At 41.4% G+C, this 26,294-nt stretch overlaps 1 protein-coding gene across 1 annotated transcript in view; it reads left to right on the top strand.

Moving 5' to 3' along the window:
* Window positions 1-26,294, top strand: part of COL27A1 (collagen type XXVII alpha 1 chain) — a 310,533-nt gene that overhangs the window by 256,702 nt on the left and 27,537 nt on the right. Inside the window, exons 41-48 of the mRNA XM_018561833.1 lie at window positions 513-566; window positions 7,570-7,626; window positions 9,886-9,939; window positions 11,768-11,821; window positions 12,439-12,492; window positions 18,246-18,299; window positions 21,633-21,740; window positions 21,832-21,939. Coding sequence (XP_018417335.1) covers window positions 513-566; window positions 7,570-7,626; window positions 9,886-9,939; window positions 11,768-11,821; window positions 12,439-12,492; window positions 18,246-18,299; window positions 21,633-21,740; window positions 21,832-21,939 — 543 coding nt within the window. The remainder of the gene's footprint in view (window positions 1-512; window positions 567-7,569; window positions 7,627-9,885; window positions 9,940-11,767; window positions 11,822-12,438; window positions 12,493-18,245; window positions 18,300-21,632; window positions 21,741-21,831; window positions 21,940-26,294) is intronic.

The following is a 26,294-nucleotide window of genomic DNA, read 5'->3' as shown; positions in this document are numbered from 1 at the left end:
TGATCTAAAGGATAATTTTCCTGCACGTGGGTCTCATGTAACTGGGAGAAAGAAAAGTGCCAATAGTCACCATAGCAACCACTCTCCTTCTTTTCATCTGTGGAATATAACAGCTTCAATTTGATTTGTTTTTATAAGTAACACTTTAACTTCTACCAGTTTGTACAAATTAGCCTCCCCTAGTATATATTAACCCAGGGGTAGGGAATCTTGGCACTCCAGCTGTGCTTAAACTACAGATCTGATCATGCCTTTGGGAATCATGCCTGTGGCTGTCGGAGTCTTGCAATGCCCCATGGGACTTGTAGTTTCTCCTCAGCTGGAGTGTGAAGGTTGCCTACCCCTGTATTAACCTTTTGTCTGGTGACCAAAGAGAGACGTGGGGTATGGTTTATTATTGGTTTTAGATGAAATGTGACATTCAAGCCAGCCTGGTAAATGTAAAGAGAAGGATAATGATTTAGAATGATCCAGATGTCCTTTATATGAAACTGTTTTCTGTCTCACAACAGGGACACACAGGCCCCACAGGACCCATCGGGCCTCCCGGTGTAAAAGGCGAAAAGGTATGTCAGCCTAAAATTGAGTTGCAGCGTATAAAGATTTGATATGAAAATGCATTTGAAACTGACCTATTGTTTGCATATATCCACAAATTACTTCTAAGGACACACGGACCCTTCATACCTATGTGTTTACTCACATTTTTATGACATGGTCATAGATAGTTCTGCGCCATGTATAATATAATCATAGAGAATTCTGTGCCTTGTACAAAATAATCAGATAATGATATCCATATCCCTTCTGTGCCAATTACATTCTTTCTATCTATGGGTTTTGATGCCATACAGTTTGTACAATCCCGGTTACTGAAATGTTTTCTTTGGGGAAGCGGACAAAATGAAATTTTTCTTAAAAACACATTTTTAGTAGCGTGAGACAGGGTTAGAGCTAGTGGCAATCTTTTTATTGCCGCTTGTGCATTTCCGGTCCCAGTGACAACAGCTCCCCCATTTTTCTTCCTGCGTTCAGTGACAGGAAGTAAGGGAAAATCTCAACAATATGATTACATTTAACATAAATGTTCTTTCCCACTCTATTTAAAACTTAAAAATGTTTTGACAGCAGTTGGGCTTTAGGTTGTACCTAAAGTAAAATAAAAAATAAATAAAAAGGAAACATTGTCTGACTGGGTTGTAGCAGCTATTTTTGTCGGCCTCCATTTTCTAACCTGGTGTAGAAAATTGACAGCTGGAAAGTTATTAATCTCCGTATGCAGCCCAGACACTTTACTTTCCTGACATTGTATACAGGAGGCTGAATATATCATAGGGGCCAGCAATCCGTTTGTCACGCAGGCAGTAAGCAATGTCTGAACCAATCTTAACAGTATATTTAACAGATAGTTTCCAGATCTTTCCGCACAGCCATATGAACTGTAAACCTGTAACATCCATGCTGTGTCTGAGCTTTGTGTTACCTCGGACTCACTCCATGTAATATGTCTGTGGGGGTGTACAGAAAAGTACTCGTCAGCAGACTTGTAGTGAACTGTGAGAGAATCCAACAAGCACGGAGTGAATTAGTGACTCACCCCTATAATTCATATAATGTGCTGAACTAATGATGTCAGGGATAGTAATGTCTCCTCTGGGTATAGCTGTCTATTCTCATCACTGTATTGCAACCTATCTGTGGCTCTAATCACCTGGGCATTGCCCAACCTGGTAATAGTTAGATACACATTCTACTAATAAGCTTCATAGTAAGCAGTTTGTCCAGCGACTGTCTGGAGGAACATATTTGAATAATAGAAACTTCAGCATAATAAGTGATCGAGTGACCCAGCAAATGCACTTTATAGCTCACCTTAATAGGAGGTTTGACAGGTTCCCTTTAAGTGCTGCAGGTTATCATCATCCAGTCATGGTCCAGAGTAGGCACAGGTTAGGCTACACAGACGGTCATTGCCCTGGAACTAACGCCACGAATGTCGACCTTTATTACTCAATAGGAGTGTTCCCATTGTCTGTTTTACTTGTGTAAGCTTCACCAGCACATTGTGCATTAGGTTACCGACTTTGTAGAACAACCTAATTGATTCCTTGTTTTATAATCCCATTGTTCCTGCAGCAGACACTCACCCACACTCGTTCTCTCTCTTGTGCCCTGGAAGCTGCCATACATGACCCAATTATTGCATGTGATGTGACAGATTTGAGCTTTGTGTGATTGACTTGGGACTTGTAGAGGTTAAATAGACCACACCGCCAATACCTTCTAAACAAAATAATTTTTTTTCTTTGAGTTTTTGAACTTTCTATGTGAGCAATCACCAGTCTTTCCCTTTTCTCCATAGAAAAAGGGTGAAACTTTAACCATGTGCATGGCATACGTTTTTACTAGGGATGCAAAAATTGTCAGGCCGAAACTGAAAATGTCTTTTTTTTTCCAAACTTTTAAACTTTTTTTCTTTTACTTTACTGTTAGAAGCTTTGGGGTCGAAACAGAACCCTGATATTTCCCTTTTAAAATAGAAAAATAAATTGCTGACACAATCTCTAAATCTCCTTCTGCAGCCCCAGTACTCAATGAACAGGAAGCTCTCAGTACAGAGGTTGTTTATTCACAATCTGGAGATAGTAAATATTTACGATCAACTCAGTCATGAATGAACAGGAAGCCTCTGTTATATGTACTGGTAATATTTTCAATTAGCAAGTATACAAACGTTATCACTTTCTCTTGAAAGATTTTTACTCAAAGATATAAACAATCTTTTGTCATAGGTTATTAAAACCTTTTGTTTTAATAACCTATGACAAATTTATGACTAAAACACTAATAAATCTTGCTATGTATTTATTAAAAATTCCTGAAATTGGTTTGAAAATGCAACTTGTGTAAATACCTCAGTTTGACTTGGTTTCAACCTTTTGTAATCCCCTGTGCAGCAGTACGCAGACATGGAGAGGGATGGGCAGCACATTGGACCTATTAGGCATCCTGATGCAACCTGTGCTAACAAGAAACATACTGACAAGGAGGAGAGAGCACAGAAAAGATCTCATATGTCTGTTGTTACTCAGACCCCATTCACACTGAGCGACATGAAGAATCACACGTTTTTCCTTGCGATTCCGTGCGATTAAGCGGCATTGAGCTATATTGAGCGATAGTGCACATTTTGTCGTGCTACGTAGCGAGACTTTTGGGAGGGACTTAGTCACTGCTACATTGGGCTGTAACCAATCAACAGCAGTCTTGATGTGACAAAATTCTTTGCTTCCATATTGCGGTGCAAAAGTAACCTTTCTGTAGCGCGATATCGCGCAACAAGGTCGTGCAATATCGCCAGTATTGCGCAACACAATTGAGTCTATTGGGGCCAAATCGTGCGACATCCGCAGAAAAATAGGTCATGTTCGAGCTAGAAGCTTGAGCTACAGGCGACATTGAGCTGTGAGATGTGAACAGTTCCATGGAAATACATTGGACAAGCTACATTGAGCGACATTGCGCGGAAATATGCGCGATTTTTGGAGCGGAAATCGCGTGATAAACTACTAAGTGTGAACGGGGCCTCATGCATTGGTCAATCACAGGCAGGGTTATGGAGGTGACCAAGCTGTATTGCTTAAATGCAGTAGGGAAAAGGCAGGTCAGCAGGCTGGATGTGCTTTCTGGCAGGTCTGTGTAAATCTCAGGGTTGGGTGGATTGAAATACAATTCCCGTAGCAGGTAGAACAGCTCCCATATATGTAGTTTAATGGTTTATGTGTTCAATGCATTGGAGTTGTAAGAGAGTTCAGTTTTAAATGTGGTATATACAAGTATTCATGGGGTTCTAAGATTGTCCTTTCAACTCTTTGTAATACTTGGTATTTGGGGGTGAATAAGGGTTTAGGAGAGCAGTGAACCCCTCAAATGTGATCCATTTCCTAACATCCAGTGCTGATTCAGCTGTGTTGTTTCCAGTTCAGACTAGAATATGACTCACAAGCTTGGCTGTGTGTCAGAGTGACTGTTCCAAAGTTGGGTCCAGCTGGACCAAGCTATGCTCTCATGGTTTCTGAGACCAATCATCCAGCAAAAAGAAGGGCAACTCCTATACCTAGAAACTGTGAGAAAAATGGAAACTATTTACATTCCCTGTACCCTCAGCAGGACTTGCCTGGAGCTGTCCACAAAATATATCTGCAAGTCAGATCATTTATTAAAAAAAAGCTGTTGTCTTCTCTCAGCGGGGCAGTTTTATGTAAATGTTTGATTTATGTCCCTCAAGATAACTAAAGAGGGTTTACCCTCAAACAAATACTTGTCTGAAGTTTCCCTGCTCTGTTTCACTACAGTAGCCAAGGGTTATCCTCATGGAGCTTCCCTCCTCGTACTTCCTGTCTATAGGAAAATCTGTTCATGTATCCTCCCTCTGCGAGTTTTATAAGAAGTTAGTGTCTCAACCAAATTTCTGAAATAATCTTAATGGTAAAAAAAAAGGAAAGGACATTTGACACCTCATTGGTTGCCACAATGTTTTAGAAATGCTGCTCACATGTCAGTTTAAGAGGAACACTAAGGGGGTTATTCACAAGGCAGCCGAATGAATAACCGACCCTAAGTGAAGTGAGCCAAAGCCTGTTCGGCTATTTACTGCAGCCATGTGCGGCTATTCTTACCCGTACATCGGCTGCATTTTACTCATTTCACCTCTCATCAGCTCGGCCAAACAGCCTCAGCACATGCGGCCAAACCGAAGGGAAGAGCCTGTTCGCCTCAGCTGATGCAACATCTGGATCGAACGTTCAGAAGTTCATGCCCTGCTGTTCACCCCTATTCTCCAAGGGGCCGAATAGCGGAGAGTGAATTGCCAAACAATCAGGTCTTCATTTGTTTCAGTCATTCTGTTCACTACCTCAGAGGTAGCGAACAGAATGAAAAATGTTATCGTACCCCCAAAAAAACCCAGCACGGGGTCTCCTCCCTAAATCATACCAGTTTATTTACTGTTTTGTTTACTATTTGGTAAATGTGTAGGGGTAACAACTACTCCTTACTCATTCAAAAGGGGGGGGGGTGACATCTGGGTGCCCCCTTTATGAAAGGAGCACCCAGATGCAGATAAACCCCCATGCCCGCAGACCCCACTACTACTGGGCCAGGGTTGTGGGGTATGGGGGGGGGGGGCTTTTCTAGGTCCTCCCCTGGAAAAGCACCCTCCCAATGTCAAGGGCATGTAGCCTGGTATGGTGCAGGGAGGGAGGAGCCGCTCACTCGTCTCCTCCCTTCCTGCTCTGCCAGGCCACTGCTTGGATTAAGGGTCTGGTATGGAATTTTGGCACAAAGAAGTGATGGTTGTGTGCATACCATGCACACTGGGTTAGTTTGTATCATAATGTACAGATTAGAGCAATGTGGAGTATATAATGTACAACACAGTGTACAGAATAGAGCAGTGTGGAGTATATAATGTACAACACAGGGTACAGAGCGGAGAAGGGTGAAGAATAGAATTAATAGCAGAGTGTAGAGTTGAGAAGTGTGTAGTATATAATGCACAACATGATTTACTGAGTCACCATCTTCCACTTATCTAGTATCCTGCTCTAGGACTGTTTGAAAAATATATCAGTGACATACAATACTGGCTAATGCCCAGTAATTCAAGGGTGCAAAGAGAAAAAATAACTTAGGGTTGTGTCACGCCAGCAACTTTGAAATGTGTAGCTGCTACATAAGAAAAGGGGTTATTCACTAAGCCGCCGAAGTGAAGGGAGCCAAAGCCTGTTTGGCTATTCACTTCAGCTGTGTATGGCTATTTTGCAGCCGTACATTAGCTGGCTTTGGCTCCCCTCACTTCCCTTCAGTTCAGCCGAACAGCCTCAGCACGTTCGGCTGAACGGAAGGGAAGAATCCGTTCACTTCAGACGATCCAAGATTTGGATCAGTTGAGGTGAACGTTTGGCAGTTTAGTCCCTGCTGTTCGCCCCTATTCTCATAGGAGCCGAACAGCAGAGAGTGAGTAGCCGAATGCTACTGTGCAGGTAGCAAACAGAATGAAACATTTCATGTAAACAAAAGGAAAAGAAAAAAGGCATAGGGTCCCCCTCCCAAACCATACCAGACCATTTAGGTCTGGTAGGAATGTTAGGAGGGACCCCCAATGTAAAGAAAAATAAATAAATGGGGGTTTCCCCCCAAAAGGCATAACAGAACCTTTTAGGTCTGGTAGGAATTTTAGGGAGGATCCCAAAGCACAAAATTAAACAAAAAAACAGGGAGTCCCCCCCTGAAATTCCCAACCAGACCCTTAATCCAAGCAGTGTCCAGCAAGCGCCCCCCCTCCCCTTCCCGCACCATACCAGGCCACATGCCCGCATGCCGATGGGGACAAGGGCCTCTTCCCACAACCCTAGCCCGGTGGATGCAGGGGGGGCGCATCTGGTTACCTCCTTTCATAAGGGGCACCCAGATGCTGCCCCTCCCCCTTGTAAATGGGTAAGGGGTAGTTGTACCCCTACTTATTCACTAAAGGGTTAAAAAAAAGGTAAATAAACAGACCAGACTTTTGGAAAATTCCTTTAATTGAACAAAAAAGCCAGGTTTTGACCATTTTTCTTTATTTAAAAAAAAAAAAACTCCAAAAAATGATCCAACGCTGCAACCCAACATCAATCATGTCATCCAGTGATGTAATCCAAGGTCAATCACTATGAACGACGATGCAAAATCGTCAAAATAAAAAAAAAGCCAGCTGGACCCTACAGCTCCAGATAAACTGCCACCGCAGAATGAACGATTTGACAGGTCCCGACCCGAATGTAAAAAGATCGGCAGAGCCAGTGGTGATGTCACCACTTGCTCCGCCCATTTGTTTTCATGCCAGTGAAAACCACAGATCAGCTTTTATGATTATTGGTTAAACAGAACCCGAGTGTGGGTTTTAGGAGTCAAGGGTCTGAGAGTTGCCATGGAAAATACAACCGTATTGCCCTTGAAACCACTTTATAAAAATGTTGCTGTTTATATACTATGGCTTTCCTAGTTCTTTGATGACATGATTGCCACGGTCAAGTTTGTATAGGCACATGTTGTTTGGAGGATATATATATGCGATTTTCTCAGTTGTCTCCATTCAGAGCTCTCCAGATGCGCTTTCTTACTATATGAATGTGTCTGTGTGTGGGCCTTAAGCCAAGTACAACACACCCGTCTTTCTCTCTCCTCATCATGTGAGTTTGGAGCTTCGCTTGTTTACTTTCTGGCCCCTCTTCTCTGCATTTTTACTTGTCACTTGCCATCGCTCTATTTTTTTCTCACTCATTCATGTAGCCTAAACAGAAATTAAACTTTCTTTCTCTTTACGGCTCTTCCCGAAACATAAACTGCTTGGTGTGTACTGGGTTGGGCAGGGAAGGGCACAGTAAAGCTAGCTGGCATAGAGAGTGATAGCCTTGACTGAGACTGAAGGTTTTGATGAAGCTGTGTTACCAATTACAACATGCTGCCAGCTCTTCATGGGAATTACATTGTAATATGTGTATAATGACATTCTATTGTTCTTTGCAGGGAGAACAGGGGGAGGATGGCAAAATGGAAGGTGCACCCGGTCCCCCTGGAGATAGAGTAAGACTTATTACTATTGTCATACAAGGCCACATTTATAATTACCGTCAGTGAAATTCTCTTTGCCTTTTTCATTTATACGCACTTACTGTAACTGACAACTCTCTTTAAAGTAAACCTGTCACAAACCTAGGCAATTGAAATCATGCATAGGATTAAATGTCTGTAATCAGAGTTTACCTTTAAATAAAATCCACATGTGAAAATGATTAGTAGATCCAAAGGTAAAGGCAGCTAAAATAATAATCAGTTCTTACATTTGCTGTAAAAATGTAGTCTGGTCCCAGTCTCTACCTTCTCCTGAGTTCCTCCATGGGTCCTTTAATTCGATGGGCATCTTCTGTGACGAGTAGGGGTTTCACCTTTTACAGGGAAAAGTCAAGGTTTGCATATAACTTCAATTGCCTATATCCTTCAAAACTGCTAATCCTTTTGATATGCGGCTTTCTCTGAAGGTAAACTCTGCGTATGCATTTATGATCACGTGCTCAGTTTGAAGGTTCTGGTTACTGGTTGATGCTTTAATCCAGAAGAGATCACATGACCAAATGCTGTGAATTTGGTTAGATGATTGCCCACTGTGGTATATCATAATAGTAATTTCTGGTACCCTTTTATTACTTTAAGGGTTAGTGGAGGATCAACTGCTGAAGAGCTGCTCAGCTTGCGAAACAGCCCGACCATAGAAATTTATTGAAAAACAACTTTTTTTCAATAAATTGAGGTCAGTCTGTATTTTGCTCCAGAAGCTGTCCAGCTCTTTGAGCAATAGAAGCCTTGGAGCTATTTAAACAGTTATTTGGTGGGTTGCTAACCCTTCCCTACTTTATACAAAACTTTCAAAAGTCTTGTCTTTAGATACGCTTTAAGAGAATGAGTCACACAACCAAATGCTGTGAATTTGGTTAGATGATTGCCCACTGTGGTATATCATAATAGTAATTTCTGGTACCCTTTTATTACTTTAAGGGTTAGTGGAGGATCAACTGCTGAAGAGCTGCTCAGCTTGCGAAACAGCCCGACCATAGAAATTTATTGAAAAACAACTTTTTTTCAATAAATTGAGGTCAGTCTGTATTTTGCTCCAGAAGCTGTCCAGCTCTTTGAGCAATAGAAGCCTTGGAGCTATTTAAACAGTTATTTGGTGGGTTGCTAACCCTTCCCTACTTTATACAAAACTTTCAAAAGTCTTGTCTTTAGATACGCTTTAAGAGAATGAGTCACACTTGGGATTTTAAAACAAACGGAAAATTATTCTGTGCACAGGGCCCCTCTCCCTGTTAAAGGAGACAGCACACCAATTACTCCCACCAACATCCCCACCACCAGTAGTATATTTTTCTTTCTTTGGTTACGTGGCCAGTCATATAGGCACAAAGTGACAAGACGTACACTGTACGTCTCCCGTCACGAAGGGGTTAAAAGAATCTGAATATTCTGTCTTCATGTATTATAACTGTTAAGTTATATTATGAAACATTTATACATTCCCCATATTTTACTGAAATTTGTGTTTGAATTTTAGCTGTTAGAAGTCACTTAACCAACGGCAACCTCTCTCAGGGAAAAACAATAGTAATTGGCCAGGAAAGTTCAACCTGGCCTACAGGACATCTGTAGAAAGCTTAAAGGAGAACTATGAGGTGAGTGATTTCCACTCATCCTCTTAGTTAGAGCCGACCTGTGACAAAGAAGCTTTCACAGGCTCTATTGATTGGAAAGTGAGCAGAAACATGCAGCCGATCCGGTCACTTCCCTGCAGAGGGCAGTGACTGCCAGTCACTGATCCCCGCAGGGGATTCCTCCCTCTCCGATCCTCCAGCACTGAGTTGAGGAACGAAAAGGGGAGGGGGCAGGCACAGCTTGCTCTGCCTCTAGATAGGCAGAGCGCGCTGTCACTCACGCAGCTGGGTGGATCTCGACAGTATTATCAGGATCTGTCCCGGCTGCGGCGCTCTCAGTTTATCGTGGGCAATAGCCCGCTATATACTGAGCTTTGGGTCAAGGGAGGAGGTTAGTATATGTCCTCCTGTGACCCTAAAAAGAACTATGGGGAAAAACACTTACCCCATAGTTCTCTGTTAACAAATTTTTACATTGGAAGACTGAAAAATCATTTGTACACTGAATAATGAGGCTCGGTGTTGATGGATCTAAGTCCAACTCAGCTGGAGATACTATAGTATTATTCATAAAATATGTAATGGTGATCAGGTATGCTCAAATCATTACATAGTCTATTTTTGTCTCTTTATCAAGGGTCCTGTTGGTGATCGTGGAGACAGAGGGGAGTCGGGAGATCCTGGATATCCTGTAAGTTTAAACCGTGGATTGGTTACTGATCAAAATGTTATTAGTATTGTTCTGTAGTTATATATACTTCATAATAGGTTGCTTTTGATATGCGATTCTTAAATCTAGTCTTTTTAAAGGATTATTTGATACAAATGTTATGTAGAAATGTTCTTCTCCCAGGATTTTTATAATAGGTCATACCCTGAACCCCAACCCCAGGGAGATCTTTGCCGTGCATTTTGCCCTGCACCACACAGCCCCTCATCAGAATCTTTCTAGTCTTATGGTGGTCAGGCACTGCCTGAATTTTAGCCAAGTCCTGCAGTGGGAATACAGTAGCTGGCACGGGAGATCCCCCACAGATGGGGCAATCGAGTGTTTTTTTTTCTTTTGCAGCCTCATGGTAGTGAGTGAAAAAACATGTTGGGTGTATGGACAGCTCTGTGCTACATACAGAGTCTGAACTCCATTCACTGCAATGAAAAGCCCATCCCCATTAACCTGTTCACATTTTTTTATTGAAGTCAATGAAGTTAGGGCTGCACATATGCAAAGCATGAATCACATGCTGTGGAAGGGACAAGACCTGTAGGTGTTACTGAATTACAGCAGTGGTCAGAATGGACTGCTGTGTGACAGAACTGTGGAAATCACATAACTGGATGGACAGCAGTATAAATCCTTGGGCAAGTAAAACAGCTTGCGTATATGTAGTTAGCTGTTTGCCTGGAGTTCAGCTTGACACCATGAAATGTGTCAAGGCTGATGTTAATTATATAAGAACATGATGGAGGGTGTAAAGGTTTGTGAATCAACCCTGTTCCACTTCCACAATCTAATCACCATGATTAAGTGTCATTAATCAGATGTTACTAAATCAGTTATACAGTGTATTATACACATAAAATATTCATTGTACATTATGATGTAATACTAGCAATGTAATTAATCTTTGGATTAAAGATGATCACACAAATGGTTTCTTTGGGCTTTTAATGCCTTTTTTTTTACAATTAATTTTGTGTATTTGCACAAACAAGTTAGAAGTAGATTAACAGTATAAGGTTTTGCTCACAGTTACTGTCCCATGCAGATATTTCCAAGGTAGTTCTATTCGAAATACATTCGTGTTATCAGAAAACTGAAGGGACATTGTGTCTCATTCCTCATTGTCACATTTTCTTGCTATAAACTGATGGCAGCAGATAATGTATATTTAAGTTAGTTTTAGTTATTTCTGGGTAGAATAGAGAAGGGTTAGAACCCCATCAGTTTTATTATTTTGTGTTCCATTGAGGAAATCTCCTCTCACTTCCTGTTATGAAGACAGTTTGGGTAGAGTGAGGAAGGGTTAGAATTCCTGCCAGGTTTTACTACTCTCTTTGGCCCCATTGGGGAGATTTCCTTACTTTCCTGTCATGTTGCCGGGACAGGAGGTTAGGAAAAGTCTCCAAAAAAGACACGGGCAGCAATAAAAAGACATTTGTTTTATTTTTGCAAAGTAGGGGAAGGCTAGAAACTCAATCAGTTTTTTTATTGCTTGCTGTGTCCTTAGAGTTTTACTCGTATTACTTATCCAACTGACAACTTTGTCACAGGGACAGGAAGAAAAGGGAAATCTTCTCAATGAGACCTGAGACCCTGATCTAACCCTTCCATGTTTAAGTTTTGGCTGGGGTAACACTTTAAGCATTTCATGTTGAGGGCCACGTTGGATGGCTATGTAAGGTGCACTATTTTTATAAATATGCCAAAGACAGACACCAATATTGTTCTGCATTATTCTAAATGTTGAAGAGCTTTAAGGCCTAATATGATCAATAACCTTATTTTTAATTAAATGCAGGGCCAAGAAGGACCTGAGGGCCCCAGAGGAAAACCAGGGCAACAAGGTTTACCGGTAAGAAACTGTCACTACTGGCTTATAAACCTCACCATTCACATTACTGACTGACTGGACAATTCCTTTTAGCTGTACCAACAATTGTATATTTTGGGGGCCTGTCTGAATAGTTCCATACTTCATGGATTGATTCGGTTGGCCTTTACTTTCCACGGTTTTGGTAAATCTAAGTTGACCATACAAGTTACAATCTTATTACACTATTTCTGTACATTCTCCTTTAAAGAGACACTGTCATTTTGGCCAATTATCCATAATCTGAGGTCGCCATTAATGAAAACCACGATCAGTAGATTCACCAATACAGAAAGCTAAAGTTATATGTAAATCTTGATATTTCATTGACCCCACCCCTCCCAGCCCCCCAGTTGTTCAGTAAAGCCACCTATCACATTAAAGGGCTAGTAGGGAGGCAGGGTGCATGTGGTGCATTTTTCACCCAATTTACACTTACATTTTAAGTTGCAGAAGAATGGGACACTGTGTATTTGGTATATGGTTTAATATGGGGTGATGATTAAAAATAAGGGTGCTTTATATCAAATGTCTTTTACTTTAATATCTGTATTTATTTTTTTTAATTCCAAGTGGTATTTAAATGTTTCTTCTTGCAGGGGCATGCTGGATCAGCAGGTTTTCAGGGCTTAAAAGGATCCAAAGGCGCTGTGGTATGTTCTGCTGATTTTCTTCACACTGGAAATGGTAGTCTTTAGGCACATGTCTGGTTAAGAAAAATCTTGTTTAAAGATGTACTGAACTGAGTCCCCTTCCCCTTGACAACTACTTCCCCTTAATGTTTCTACCCCTTACTTTGCTGCGGGAGTAAATTAGTGAACCAAATAAATAAGCACTGAATGGAGAGGTTGCCCACATTTTTTTAGGAGGTTCTTCTGCCAGCACCCCTCTGTCTGGAACACTCAGTGTAACTGAACATTTTACCACTCTACTAATACAAAATATTAACTGGGGAGAAGTTAATATCTGCCTAGCCCCCGACACCAATTGCTACATCCAGTTACACTCACACTTCTCTGTTATGCAAAGAAGATCTTAGTGAATTATGGCATGAGAAGTATATAGGAAGGAGCAAGAGATTGTCAGTACGGGCACAGCTATATACTGTGTATACACAGGCACAATGATGTGTAATGTTGTGTGTGATAATTCCTCTACATTACTCTTTAGAGTATTTTCTGGGATTGTGGTTTGTGAAAGGCTCTCTGTGGTAAGCTTTGCAGGGTAATGGCAACAAAACCTCACTTAGTCGGCTTACAGAATGCGGACTTATATTATGTATGAAAAGGGTCTGCCAGTGTTGCCTCTAGTATCAGCTTATTCTGTTGTATATAGGGCTGTTTTTTTTACATAGTATTTGAGGTTGAATAAAAACATTAGTCCATCAAGTCCAACCTATTTAGACCTGGTTAGAAGGTTAAAGGAACACACTGACTGGTTGTTAAGAGCAATACAGTTATTGTTCCTTTCCTATATATTGTATACATTTTTATAGTGCTATCACCAGCAGTAAAGTATGGAACAGCAATACAGTACTGCGTTTATAACTTTATGATTTTGAGAAATTCACACTTCACTTTCCCTTATTAGTAGTTATGGTGCAGTAGAGGAGACATATAGAGGATAAATGGTGTTTGAATACGGTTTTAGTGCACTTTGCAAGTGTCACAAAATATTTAAGACCTACTCTCTAGTATTGTGTGCCTCAGCACTGTTTGTATATTGCAGTGGCAATGCTACGTAGTTAGATTATACTACTGACAGGCTTATTTTAAAGTAAAATTGTACTTTGTCCATACTAGATAAGTGACAGGTTAGCAACACAGAAGACGCCATAGGATGCCTGTACTTACTTTACTTACCTTCCTGGTGCCAGAGCCCAGGAAATAAATTCTGGGTATGTGGAAACCTGTGACATTCCCCCTGTGTTTTCAAAATTCAGTGTTTGGCTTCTGAACAGCAAGGCCTAAGGGCTGTCACATGGAGCCAGGTTTGTGACAGGTTTGCTTGAAAGTAAACATGTCATGAGAGAAATATGGCTACTATTACTGACTTCTTTCTTAGGCCTTGTTCACACCAAGCGCGGAGCAGGTGCAGAGCAGATCAGTTGCAGACCGGATCAAAACTGCGTCCAATGTATTCCAATGGTATTTTTTGCTCCAGTTCACATCGCAGCGTGCAGTTGCAGAGCAGATCCAGAGCAGGTGAAAAATCTGCAGCAAGCCCTATTTTACTTGCTCTGGATCTGCCCTGGAACGCATCAAAAACCCATGCAAATGCCTGGAACGCACTGAAAGCCCATTTTAAACTTTAAAATTTTTTTTTACCAAAAAGAGCACTGAAAGCATCAAAAACGCGGCAAAAAAAGTGGCAAAATCGTATCTAAAAGACTAGCGTGCGTGTGCAGAAACCTGACCGGATCTGCTCTGCATTTGGTGTGCATTTACCTGACTGTTATGCTGACCCTCTGGTTTCAAAACTATCTGAGGCAATAAGCCAGAACAAGTCAGAAGTTCCTATCTATAAGCTTGTTCTATGTCAGTGACCTGCTATGTCAGCCAGTTAACCAGCATGTTCAAAAGGAGACTAGCAATGGTCCCTTAACTGCATCTTCACCCAACCTGCATTCCAGACTTGCAATTCGCTAGCAGCTAGCTATCTTTTCCTTGTCTTTGTGAAGAGATTATGGCATCCACTGGATTATCCTACCGCATTTTCCAGTGTTATTATGGAGAGAATCTTAGCTCTTAACTGTTAGCCAGGTAGTGGTGAGTTTTATGAGTGAAATATGTGCCCTGTATTGTGCCACTTTAAGAGCAGAATTCTCGGTTCATCCAAAGCAGTGTAAGTATAGCTGTGGCAGACCATGCAACTGCTATGCGGCCCAGAAGAATAGTATCTGACTACACAGTTATTTATGCAGGTAGCAAAGGCATTTGACTGTGGCGTTTTGATATAATTAATGCATATTTGGGAACCTCTATAGATAGATGTGAAAACAGTTAGGGTCCTATTTAAATGAAAGAGCGTATATCACTATCCACTCTCCACTGGACACCACAGTGTTTTCTCCACACTGTTCATGCATGTTGCCAGTCAGTAACAAAATTCAGTATGGAGGCTGCTGTGTCCTACAGGATGGTCTCTGCATAACACTGCAAAGAAAATTCCATGATGGGAGGGCAAGTCAATAACAGGACTTTGACTACAGTACTGGAATGGCTGAACCATGTAGCTTACATATGTGAGATGAAGGAACTTCTCTTAACCAAGCAGGATACACTTAACAAATTCTCAAAGATGTTGGCACCTTGGAGGCTTTTCACAAGTGGTGACTTGTATGCAAGCCTCAAATCAGGTCCTTTGATGGTTCATAATTGAACTCGGGCCCTGCGTTTTGTGAATTGGCCAGGGTAGTGAATATAGGATGCTGTGAGAGGATGTCTGTGAATGCCCCCGGGGGAGACCTGTGTTCCAGTGATAAGTTGGTGTCTCTCATCCTTTCATTTTGACTACCCCTTCCTGATCTTTTTTCCCCTCTTTTGAGACCTCCCACCCTCCCCCTCTTTTTTTTCTCTCTCTCTTTCGCTCTCTCTCTACTACTTTTTCTGTATTTCTTTTTACTATCTGCGGCGATATGCTTTTCGCACTCAGTTTTAGCTGCCCGGATTTCTAGTTTGCATTTTTTGTTACATTCTTTGTAGTTAAGGAACGCCAATGCCGTCCCTTCCGTCTTTCTGCTCTCTTCCTTCCCTGTGCTTTCTTCATCCCTTCTTCTATTTTCAGTGCTCTGTTGGAGCACCCCAGTGTTATAAACCTACATTCATTGTCTGAGGGGTGATTTTTTTCATGCCTTGTATGAAACTTTGTCCCGATGGTATTTTAACAAGCTTTTTCCAGATACAGAGAGTAATGGGGGGAACGGAGTTCTGATTGTTCCCTTTGGTACTGTAGCTGCTTTAAGTGGGTTATCCTCATTCTTGCATTTAGAAGTTACCATTCCCTTGTTGATGATCTTTTTTTTCTATTGTCCTCGTATATTGTCTATAATTGAGAATTGTTTTCTCCATATGGTTGTTTTCTCCATATTTATATGTTTAGGAATATTTAATAAAATGTAAGTTGGGAAAAAAAAATAACATGCCTTTGACAGGTCATGTGACCAAGCTTTCCTCCTTCCGTCACATTTCTGATTCATGAAAATGAATGGAACTGCACTTTCTTCCCACTAAGCACATTAGAGAGATGTAATAGTTTTGATAGAGGGCTTCATCACTCTTGGCTATGGCCCTGAAGTTTTTCCTGTTGTAACTTTTTATGAGGGGGTGAGTAGAGATATGGACGGAGGTAAGCCGGTAGATGTGGTATATCTGGATTTCTCAAAGGCTTTTGATACGGTACCACACAAACGCTTGCTACACAAGCTGAGGGCTATGGGCATAGATGAGGTGGTGTGTACGTGGATAGAGAACTGGCTACGGGAACGTGTCCAGAGGGTATCTGTAAATGGCACCTTTTCAGACTGGGCTAGTGTAATGAGCGGTGTGCCTCAGGGTTCTGTGCTGGGTCCCATATTGTTCAACTTATTTATTAATGACATCGGGGAGGGTGTTAACAGCGATATTTCCGTGTTTGCGGATGACACCAAAATTGGGAGGGTAATAGACACGGACTTAGACATTATAACATTACAGGAGGACCTGGATAAAATAGGGGAGTGGGCATTAATGTGGCAGATGAGGTTTAATGTCGATAAATGCAAAGTAATGCACTTTGGAATTAAAAATAAACAAATGGGTTATACAATTATGGGTATGCCGCTAGGGAAGTCAGAAATGGAGAAGGATTTGGGGGTCATTGTAGACCACAAACTGAAAGGTAGTTTGCAGTGCCAGGCTGCTGTAAACAAAGCTAGCAGGGTCTTGTCCTGTATTAAAAAGGGGATGTATTGCAGGGACAAGTCTATAATTTTGCCACTTTATAGATCATTGGTTCGACCTCATCTGGAGTACGCGGTCCAGTTCTGGTCACCAGTACTAAGAAAAGATGTCCTTGAGTTGGAAAAAGTCCAGCGGAGGGCAACCAAACTAATTAGGGGTATGGAGGACCAGAGCTACGAGACAAGGCTACTAAATTTAAACATGTTCACATTGGAGGTGAGGAGATTAAGGGGGGATATGATCTCCATGTACAAAATGTTCAATGGTGGTAGCAACATTAGCGATAAACTGTTTAAAATTAACTCCATTACAAAAACTAGAGGCCACCACCTAAAATTGGTGGAAAAAAAATTCCAGCACAAGGGGCGAAGGGGGTTCTTCACAGTAAGATCAGTTAGGGTCTGGAACTCACTGCCACAGACAGTGATTTCAGCAAAGAATGTGGAATTGTTCAAGAAACTTTTGGACGATTTCTTAAGGGACCGTAATATACAGGGGTACAGGTAATATACAGGGGTACGGGTACTCCTAGAATGAGATCCTAATAGGTTGGACTTGATGGACTAATGTCTTTATTCAACCTCAAATACTATGTAACTATGTAACTATGAATGGATTGGCCAGACGTCGAGACCTGTTTTTAAATTCATGAAAGTAATTACTTTAATTTCGCAGTGAACTTTTATCAGATGTTTCTCCAGTTTTGCAAGGTTTTACAAAGTCTGACACAGAAGGTTATGGTGGTGCAGTAACACATTTTTTTTTTTTAATTGTTGGTGAAAATTTGGTAAAATTGGATGGAAAGTTGTTTGTCAGTTTTTAGAATCTAGGACAGAACAGATTTAGCTGGATTTGAATTACTTTTCCTGAAATATGGGCACAAATGAGTGGAGAGATTGCCAAAACAGCCTTTTTGAATACAAGTAACTGTATTTTACTGTTTTTATTGAAACAAAATATTCTAACACCAAATGAGATTTTGAGGTAAATGTATTAAAACTGGAGAAAAGAAAATGTGTAGACAATTGGTAATGGCAACCAATCAGGTTTCCCTTTTCCTTTATTGAAAAATAAACAAGAATTCTGATTGGTTGCCAAGGGCTACAGCTCCAAACTTTTGCTCATTTTCTTTTCTCCAGTTTCCATCCATCAGCCTGACTGCCTTTTTATAGTACCTGAAGAGTTAATATCATTGACAGTACAGGTGACAATGAACAAAGAAAGCAGAGCAACAAATCATGCAGTGAGATGATTCCACATGTGAGAAGACTGGATTGTAAGCCGGTGGCTAAAGACTAACTGCATGGATTTATAATTTTACAAAGAGCCCACTGCTGACATCAGGAACTGGGTGTCCTGGTCACTCACTGTATAAGGGAACAGAATGTAGATTTTAACCAAATGTGAAATTAATCTAGATTTCAGTTGATCTAGATTTCAGTTGATTTCTCTTTGTTGTTTCATAGGGAATGAAGGGCAAGCAAGGAAAACCAGGGGAAACCGGAGCTCGAGGGCCGCTGGTAAGTTTAGCGTTGTCAACAATTTGATGTTCACATGCTCTGCCTCTCAGCCAAGCTGAGGCACTTGTGAAAAAAATTATGTAAAATTAGAATTTTTTTCAAAAATAATACAATGAATAGTTGTTATCGATTAAACTACGGAGTGCATTAATAAAACAGAATTTAGATTAAATCAATATGTGATCTGACCACCCTTTGCCTTTAAAAGCCACATTAATTCGTCCAGAAACACTTCCACACATATGGTCCAATGCATGATTAAACACATATACCAACAAGATCACAAATATTGTGTATGTTAAAATGCAATCCACATACCATACAGTCAGCTGTGTTGGAGGAATTAACTGGGTGAGTAAAAGCCATGCCCTACTAACAACTTGTAACAACTTGAGTTTGTTGAACAGTTTTATTGTAAAAAAAAATCTTACACAATGGCAAGACTGTGAACAGCAACAACCCAGGGTATTCTTACTGCATCACAGGTAGAAATTTCAAGGAAAACAGGAGTTTGCAGATGTGCTGCTAAAGCTCTTCTGCAGATGCACAAAGAAATAGGCAACATTGAGCTCTGAAAACGCAGTGGTCAGCCAAGGAAACTTTAATTTTCTGTAAGAATCATCATGCTGACCTTACTTCCATTTCAGAAGATTTCCAGTGGTGCCATCAGCTCAGACTTTGCAGAAACCAGTGGGACTTCGGTACACCCTTTACAGTCTGTAGAGGTTTGGTCAGGAGTGGTGTTCTTGGAAGACTTGTGGCAGAAAAGCCATATCTCTGACATGGAACAAGGCCAATCAGCTTGCTGTTCCCAAAAACCAGTGTGCAAAAAAGCGGTAGCAGGTGTTCTGGACTGATGACTTTAAACTTTGCTATGTTTGTCTGCAACAAAAGTTTGTTCGCCGAAGGCCTGAAGAGCTATACAGGGATAAATGTCTGCAGGCAACAGTAATGAATAACGGAGGCTCCATATAGGTTTGGGGCTGCATTTCTACATTTGGGTAATGCTAAATAGTACAAGCACATATTTATCATACAGATAGTTGACAGATTGGTCCAAAATTCATTCTGCAGCAGGACAATGACCCAAAAAATACATCCAAAATTCTAAGAACTATCTTCAGTGAAAAGAACAACAAGGAGTCCTGGAAAAAATGGAATTGCCCCCACAGAGACCTGATCTCAACATCATTGAGTCTGCCTGCAATTACTTGGAGACAGAAGCAAGTGGGACATCCTAAATCCGCAGAACTGTGGTTAATTTTTTGTAGATGTTTAGAACAACCTACTTGCCAAGTTCTCAAATTGTTTTTTATATATATATATATAAAAACACACTATATTGCCAAAAGTATTGGGACACCCCTCCAAATCATTGGATTGCCATGAGGGTCCTTGTTCAGTCACTTCCTGTTGTGGTGTGACAGCGCAGTGTCCCTGTCTCTCAACTGCGCTCCTTTGTTGTCACCCTATCATATGCACATCTGGAGGAGGACACACATTGCACAGGCATGGTCCACCATTGTCACCATCAAGAAGCTGGTCCAGAACAATGATGTGCAGCCAAGGCTGAAACAAGTGCAGGTTGATAGGAAGTGGCTGAAAGAGTCTGCAGAAGATCAAGAGCACTTAACTGTAAAAAGCATGAAAAAATTGTCAAAACAATATTTTATGAAAGAAAAAAACATAGCAAGTGTTTATGGCTTACACAGTGCCCAGAGAAAATTAAATGCTATCCAGTTAGGATGTAGGACTCCTTTAAATTACCACTAAATTGGATTTTAGAATCTGTAAACATATCTAATTAAAATGTGTTGATAATAAAGGGGAATTCTATTCAACAAAGTGAGATGATACCTCTTTTATTTTATATAATTTCAATTCACTCATGGATGCTGTGTTAGAACAATATATTGCTAGCAACTGTAATCCCCAACTAAAAGCCGAGCTTCACCCGTCTTCACAATTGCACATTTGCTTTTTCCCCCAATTTACATGTAATTAAACTTTTGTGTCCTGTATAAGAAATAATATGAGGGATTAAAATGATAAAGATTTGAAATCAATTGAACGTTCAGAAGATATACTGTGTGTGTGTGTGTGTGTGTGTGTGTGTGTGTATGTATGTATATGTGTGTATACACACACACACACACTTTGTGCAGTATATATTATTTAACTGTACAGAGACAGTTGGTAGATGTTTGTTATAATATGATATCCACTTTCTGCAAACACCCCCCATATCCTTCCCCCAATGCATTGTTCAGTTCCTGAGTGGCTAATGGCCAGGCCTGAACACTGTCACATGGGGAACAATAGTGTCAGATATGATTGGTGTTTTACAGTGACTTTTATTTTCTTTTTTGCCTCAGTCCCTGTTGGAGAAATTATCTCTGACTTCTTGGGTGATCATAGGCATGAGATCAGGTAACTGGAGCAATAAGAATATTCTCCTTTAATAAAGTGCTGTCTTTCGGTGACACCCATTCCACCAAATGTTATGACCTTGTGTCATAGAGAGCAGAGTTAAAGGTAAATCTTCCTAACGGACTCACAGAATTAAACAAAATTTGCCATGGTCTTCTAACCCTTACCCACTTCTATCCTGAAAAAATGGCTTGTAAAGTTCATAATTTGGGATTCTCTACCTGTAATATATTTCCTATACAGCCTTCTTTTTCTCACCTAATGACTTTTATTTCCTCTTTTTTTGTTCACATTTCATTTTGGTATGTCCTGCTTCTCTTCGGAATCCAAAAAGAAACAGATGAAAGTAAACAGATTTAAAATAAACTTACATATGTGTGCCTATGAGTGTATAGACAGCATTTGTAATTTTTTTCCCTTTTTATGGGGTGTAAAGGAAGAATTTCTCCAACAACTAAACATGTGCTTTGCTAATTCACGTTTCTCTTTATTGGTGGACTGCTAAGTTGGGCATGCTTACCTTACTTTAGCGCCATCACTGTTCTCCTCAGCCTCTGGGATCAAGGGAGGGTTAGACCCTTGCAAATTATGACTTTCTCCTCAACCCTTTGTAACAGCACTGGGTGCCTGAGTGGCTACTGGGCAAGCGCCAGCATTGTCATATTGGAGCGAGGGGAGCGAGTCAGTGCTCTGCAATACAGAGGACCAGGTAATTCTCTTCACTCCTGGCAGCCAAATGGAAAGGCAGTGGATTGGAGACAAAGTGAGTGTGTTCTACTTGTGGGACCACTATTAAAGTGAACCTGTTGCTGTGCTCACTATAGGGAAAGCACAGGTTTGTTTTATAAATCTAGTGGTGGGTGGAGAAGATAGAATGTTAACATCGATTGACTTTATTTTTAGGGAGCTGCAGGAGTCACTGGTCCTAGAGGAGTGGTAGGAAGACAAGGCCAAGAGGGTCCTCCTGGACCAGATGGAATACCAGGAAAAGATGGCAGCATGGGGATGCAGGTAAGTGTGTAAAGGTCCCAGCTATAAACACCAAGAACATTGGTCATAAGATATTTTGTATTTAACCTAAAATAAATGTTCTCTTTTCCAGGGAGAACAAGGAGATGATGGGGAAATTGGCTCTGATGGCATGTCTGGAAAGCGAGGAAACACTGGGGTGCCTGGTTTACACGGGGCTCAGGGACCCATAGGACTCAGGGTAAGGGTGCCAAGTTTGCACTGGGACAATTAGCCATATATCCTTCATGTTTATGTCAAATTTTGGCTGGACATTGAAAAGGACTAAAGAGTGAAAGATTCCACATCTAAAAATTCAATAACTTGATGGAGTTTGGAGATTATAACGTTTCATGAGGCTAATAAATATCTACTGGAATGAGGTAGTTTCTTCTGGCACTGGGATCTCAGCACTGCTTACCAACTTTGTGAGATACACTATATTGCCAAAAGTATTGGGGCGCCTGCCTTTACATGCACATGAACTTTAATGGCATCCCAGTCTTAGCCTGTAGGGTTCAATATTGAGTTGGCCCACCCTTTGCAGCTATAACAGCTTCAACTCTTCTGGGAAGGCGTCCACAAGGTTTAGGAGTGTGTCTATGGCAATGTTTGACCATTCTTCCAGAAGCGCATTTGTGAGGTCAGGTACTGATGTTGGAGGACGAGAAGGCCTGGCTCATAGTATCCGCTCTAATTCATCCCAAAGGTGTTCAATTGGGTTAAGATCAGGACTCTGTGCAGGCAAGTCAAGTTCCTGCACTCCAAACTCACTCATCCATGTCTTTATGGACCTGGTGCGCAGTCATGTTGGAACAGGAAGGGGCAATCCCCAAACTGTTCCCACAAAGTTGGGAGCATGAAATTGTCAAAAATGTCTTGGTATGCTGATGTCTTAAGAGTTCCCTTCACTGGAACTAAGGGGCCATGCCCAACCCCTGAAAAACAACCCCACACCATAATCCCCCCCTCCACCAAACTTTACACTTGGCACAATGCAGTCAGGCAAGTACCATTCTACTGGCAACCGCCAAACCCAGACACGTCCATCGGATTGCCAGACCGAGAAGCCTGATTTGTCACTTCAGAGAACTTGGATGCAGCTGCCGGCCATGGAAACCCATTCCATGAAGCTCTCTAAACACTGTTGTTGTGCCAATCTGAAGACCACACAATGTTTGGCGCTCTGTAGCTATTGACTCTGCAGACAGTTGTCGACTTCTGCGCAGTGTGCGCTTCAGGATGCGCTGACCCCGCTCTGTCATTTTACGTGGCCTACCACTTCGTGGCTGAGTTGCTGTTGTTCCCAGTTGCTTCCACTTTGTTATAATACCACTAACAGGTGACCGTGGAATATTTAGTAGCAAGGAAATCTCACGGATGGACATATTGCTCAGGTGGCAACCTATCACGGGATGAAGCTTGAATTCACAGAGCTCCTGAGAGCGACCCATTCTTTCACAAATGTTTGTAGAAGCGTCTGCATGCCGAGGTGCCTGATTGCATACACCTGTGGCCATGGAGGTGATTGGAACACCTGAATCCAATGATTTGGAGGTGTCCCAATACTTTTGGCAATACAGTGTAGGTGTTAGGCTTAGGAATTCATTGTTTTAGGGGTTAGAAAATTTGAAGAGACTATGCCCCCCACCCCCTTGGGACAAACTGCTTTAGGTGTGAAATGCAGACACCCCTATCTGCAGCAGCCTTGCAAACCTGTCATGGCTGAATGCTGCGCTGATCTGACAGACAAAGTGCAAACATTCCTCTGGGTAGCGATAGAGCTTGCTGCTGAGCCCTCACACATTCCTATCGGCCCATCATTATGATCCAACCCCACAGGCCAATAGGAATGTGCAGGTGGAAAGAAGGGTCAAGGCAAGTTTCCTTGAGATCATAAAGTGTCTGGATATTTCAAAAGTTTAGGAGAGGTAAGTGCAAGGACAATGTTTTGGAGGGAGAGGGGAGCTAGGTACATGTTTAGGGATTATTTTGAGCATACCTAATGTGCATAATTGTTTCAGGTAAGTAATATAGAAAGTACCGAAGTACTGAAGGGACCAAAGTGACAGTTAGGGAACCAGTAATTACAGATGGAGGTAATGGCAACCCCCATACTTAGTACAGTTTTCCTTTTTGTAACCAGAACAACTGGATGAAGCTTATATAAACATGAGAGAAGATACAAACGTCATATGGATAATATCACTGAAAGGAATTGAACCAAGACCCCAGCACAGGAAGGCAAACATGCTAATCATATACAGTCACTCTACCATGTTAATTAATTGAAAATCTTGGAGGATGTATAGAGGCATAACTGAGGGTCTCATAATGTGTGTTTAGTGTATATGATCGTATAATGTCTCTCAGTTTGTTTGGCCGGTAAAAAGATATGGTGAATTTCACTGTGGACTATTTTATAAGTATGATAACGCTCATGGACACCTGCTTTGTTCAGGTAATGTTATGCATTGTAGAGCATTGCTCAGATTGCAGTTTTCCTGAGTCCAGTCTTGTGTTATTTGCCATGATTTTCCCACTTTACCCTAGACAGGATGGGTTCAGTTCAGTACAGTATAAACTTAAGTATTATGTCTACCCTGGTAGTCCAGGTGGAGCCAATGTCTGACTCATGTTAAACGTTAAACATCCATTATACACTCCTCTGAGGTTTTAGGCTGCATTTTGCCCAGTCTTAACTAAGCACATGACCTAAAGAGAGCCAGAGAGTCATTAGAGTTATCCCAATACTTGAGTATTACAGAATACCAAAATAATCCTAAATAAATTGTTGGCTGTCACTACCTTTGTATCTGCTGCCCTCTAGTGGATATTGTCTGCTATACATAGGAAATCCTGCTTCAATGGGATTGCATTTGATTCAATTGCTGTTGGAAAGTGCATTCAATCCCTCACAGACACATTTTACAGCTTGGATCTAGGCTACCCCCCCCCCCTTGTAGTAGACATAAACACTTCCATATTGTGAAGCCCTTGCAGCTGTCTCATCCTGACTGCAGTGTTTTCTCTGCGGGACCCTCTTCTGGCTACAGCTGTTTAGGACTTGGGAATGACTTCTTTGGACCTAGATAAATGACTGATTGTATTTCACCTTTTATGCATTGGTGTATTGTTGCCATGTAGTCCGGGTATAATTTATATGTTTTAATGGGATTTTGTATTGGTTTACTTGTTTTTTCCCTCTATAACATGATCCAGCTGTGCCTCAACCTCCTGACTATTAGATTAGCACAGCTCTGCTTCTTCCATGTACACTGTCTACCATAGCTAGCCATAGGGGTGAAATCATTTGTCTATATTCTGGTAACATTTTGATTACTTTGGGTGCCAAAGCAATTCAACCATAATCAATGTTAAAATGCCTGCCGTTTGCTTTAGGGCTTCTCTCTCTGATTGGCACTTCATAGAGAGCATCTGAAGAGTCAGACATAGAGGGGTAGGGGAAGGGGAGGAGTCACTGCTCTGGCTTATTCAGTTCTATGTGTAAATTTCAGCTTAAGCTACTGTGCTCTGTAAACAACAGGATTTCTTTGATAGTGCCACTAAGGAGAACTTGGAAGAAGTAAACAGGAGCTGAAAGTTCTCCCTGCTGGATGCATATGAAAATACAAAATATTCTTCTGTTTCCTGCATCTTATGAGGCTTTCTAACCAACAAAACTTCTACAATCCCGTCACAGCATGCAGCTGCACTGCATGTATAATATCTTTGCTGTATTCAATAAATGACACCATAACGTTAAAATCTATTTGGAATTTTTAATTGTTTTTAAAGCAAATTTGCAGATGTTGGGGTAACTCACCTCCCTCCACCGCATGTATTTTTTTTTTTAAGTTGGCTTTATATATACCTTAAATCCTGCTGCCTTTTGGCAATTCAAGTGGTATAATGGGTCCTTCCTCTTCTTTGATATTGACAATTGCATGTTCTTCCTCCTGCACAGAATGGGACTCTCATATTTATGTGTTGGTGCTATTCTGTGCAGCAGTACTGTGAGTCTAAGCTGCATGATGACATACCCCCAGAGGACAGGTCCATGACGGCCTGAACTTACAGAAAGTCGGCTGAATGATGTTGGATGTCTTCCCTGGTAGACGAGAGACTTCGGAGTGGTGAGTCTGCAGGGGGCTGCTCCAGAAAGGAGGTGAGTGTTGCAGCCAAAGATAATTTTTAGGGATGCTCCGATACCGATACAAGCATCGGTATCGGCGGTGATACAGAGTATTTGCATGAGTACTCGTACTCGTGCAAATACTCCGATACAAAAAACAAAAAACAAGTACCTGTGCCGCGTCCGCCATCTTCAAGGACCCGAAACCGCCACACACAGGACCTCCATAGCGTCTTCAATGAAACAAGATGGCCGCGATCAGCGGGAGAAGAGGTCAGAATGGAGCAGATGACTAGGCTGTGACACGGAGTGGCTGAAGCAGACGGAGAATATATATGGTTCATTTTGGTTCATTTTGGTTATGGTGGTTCATTATATATGGTTCATTTTGGTTACGGATCTGGTTGACAAGTAATTATGGA

This window comes from Nanorana parkeri, unplaced genomic scaffold (assembly GCF_000935625.1).
Source record: "Nanorana parkeri isolate BGI_ZX_2015 unplaced genomic scaffold, ASM93562v1 scaffold547, whole genome shotgun sequence".
NCBI lineage: Eukaryota > Metazoa > Chordata > Amphibia > Anura > Dicroglossidae > Nanorana > Nanorana parkeri.
The sequence above is the reverse complement of the archived record's forward strand: the minus strand, read 5'-3'. Positions and strand labels throughout refer to the sequence as shown.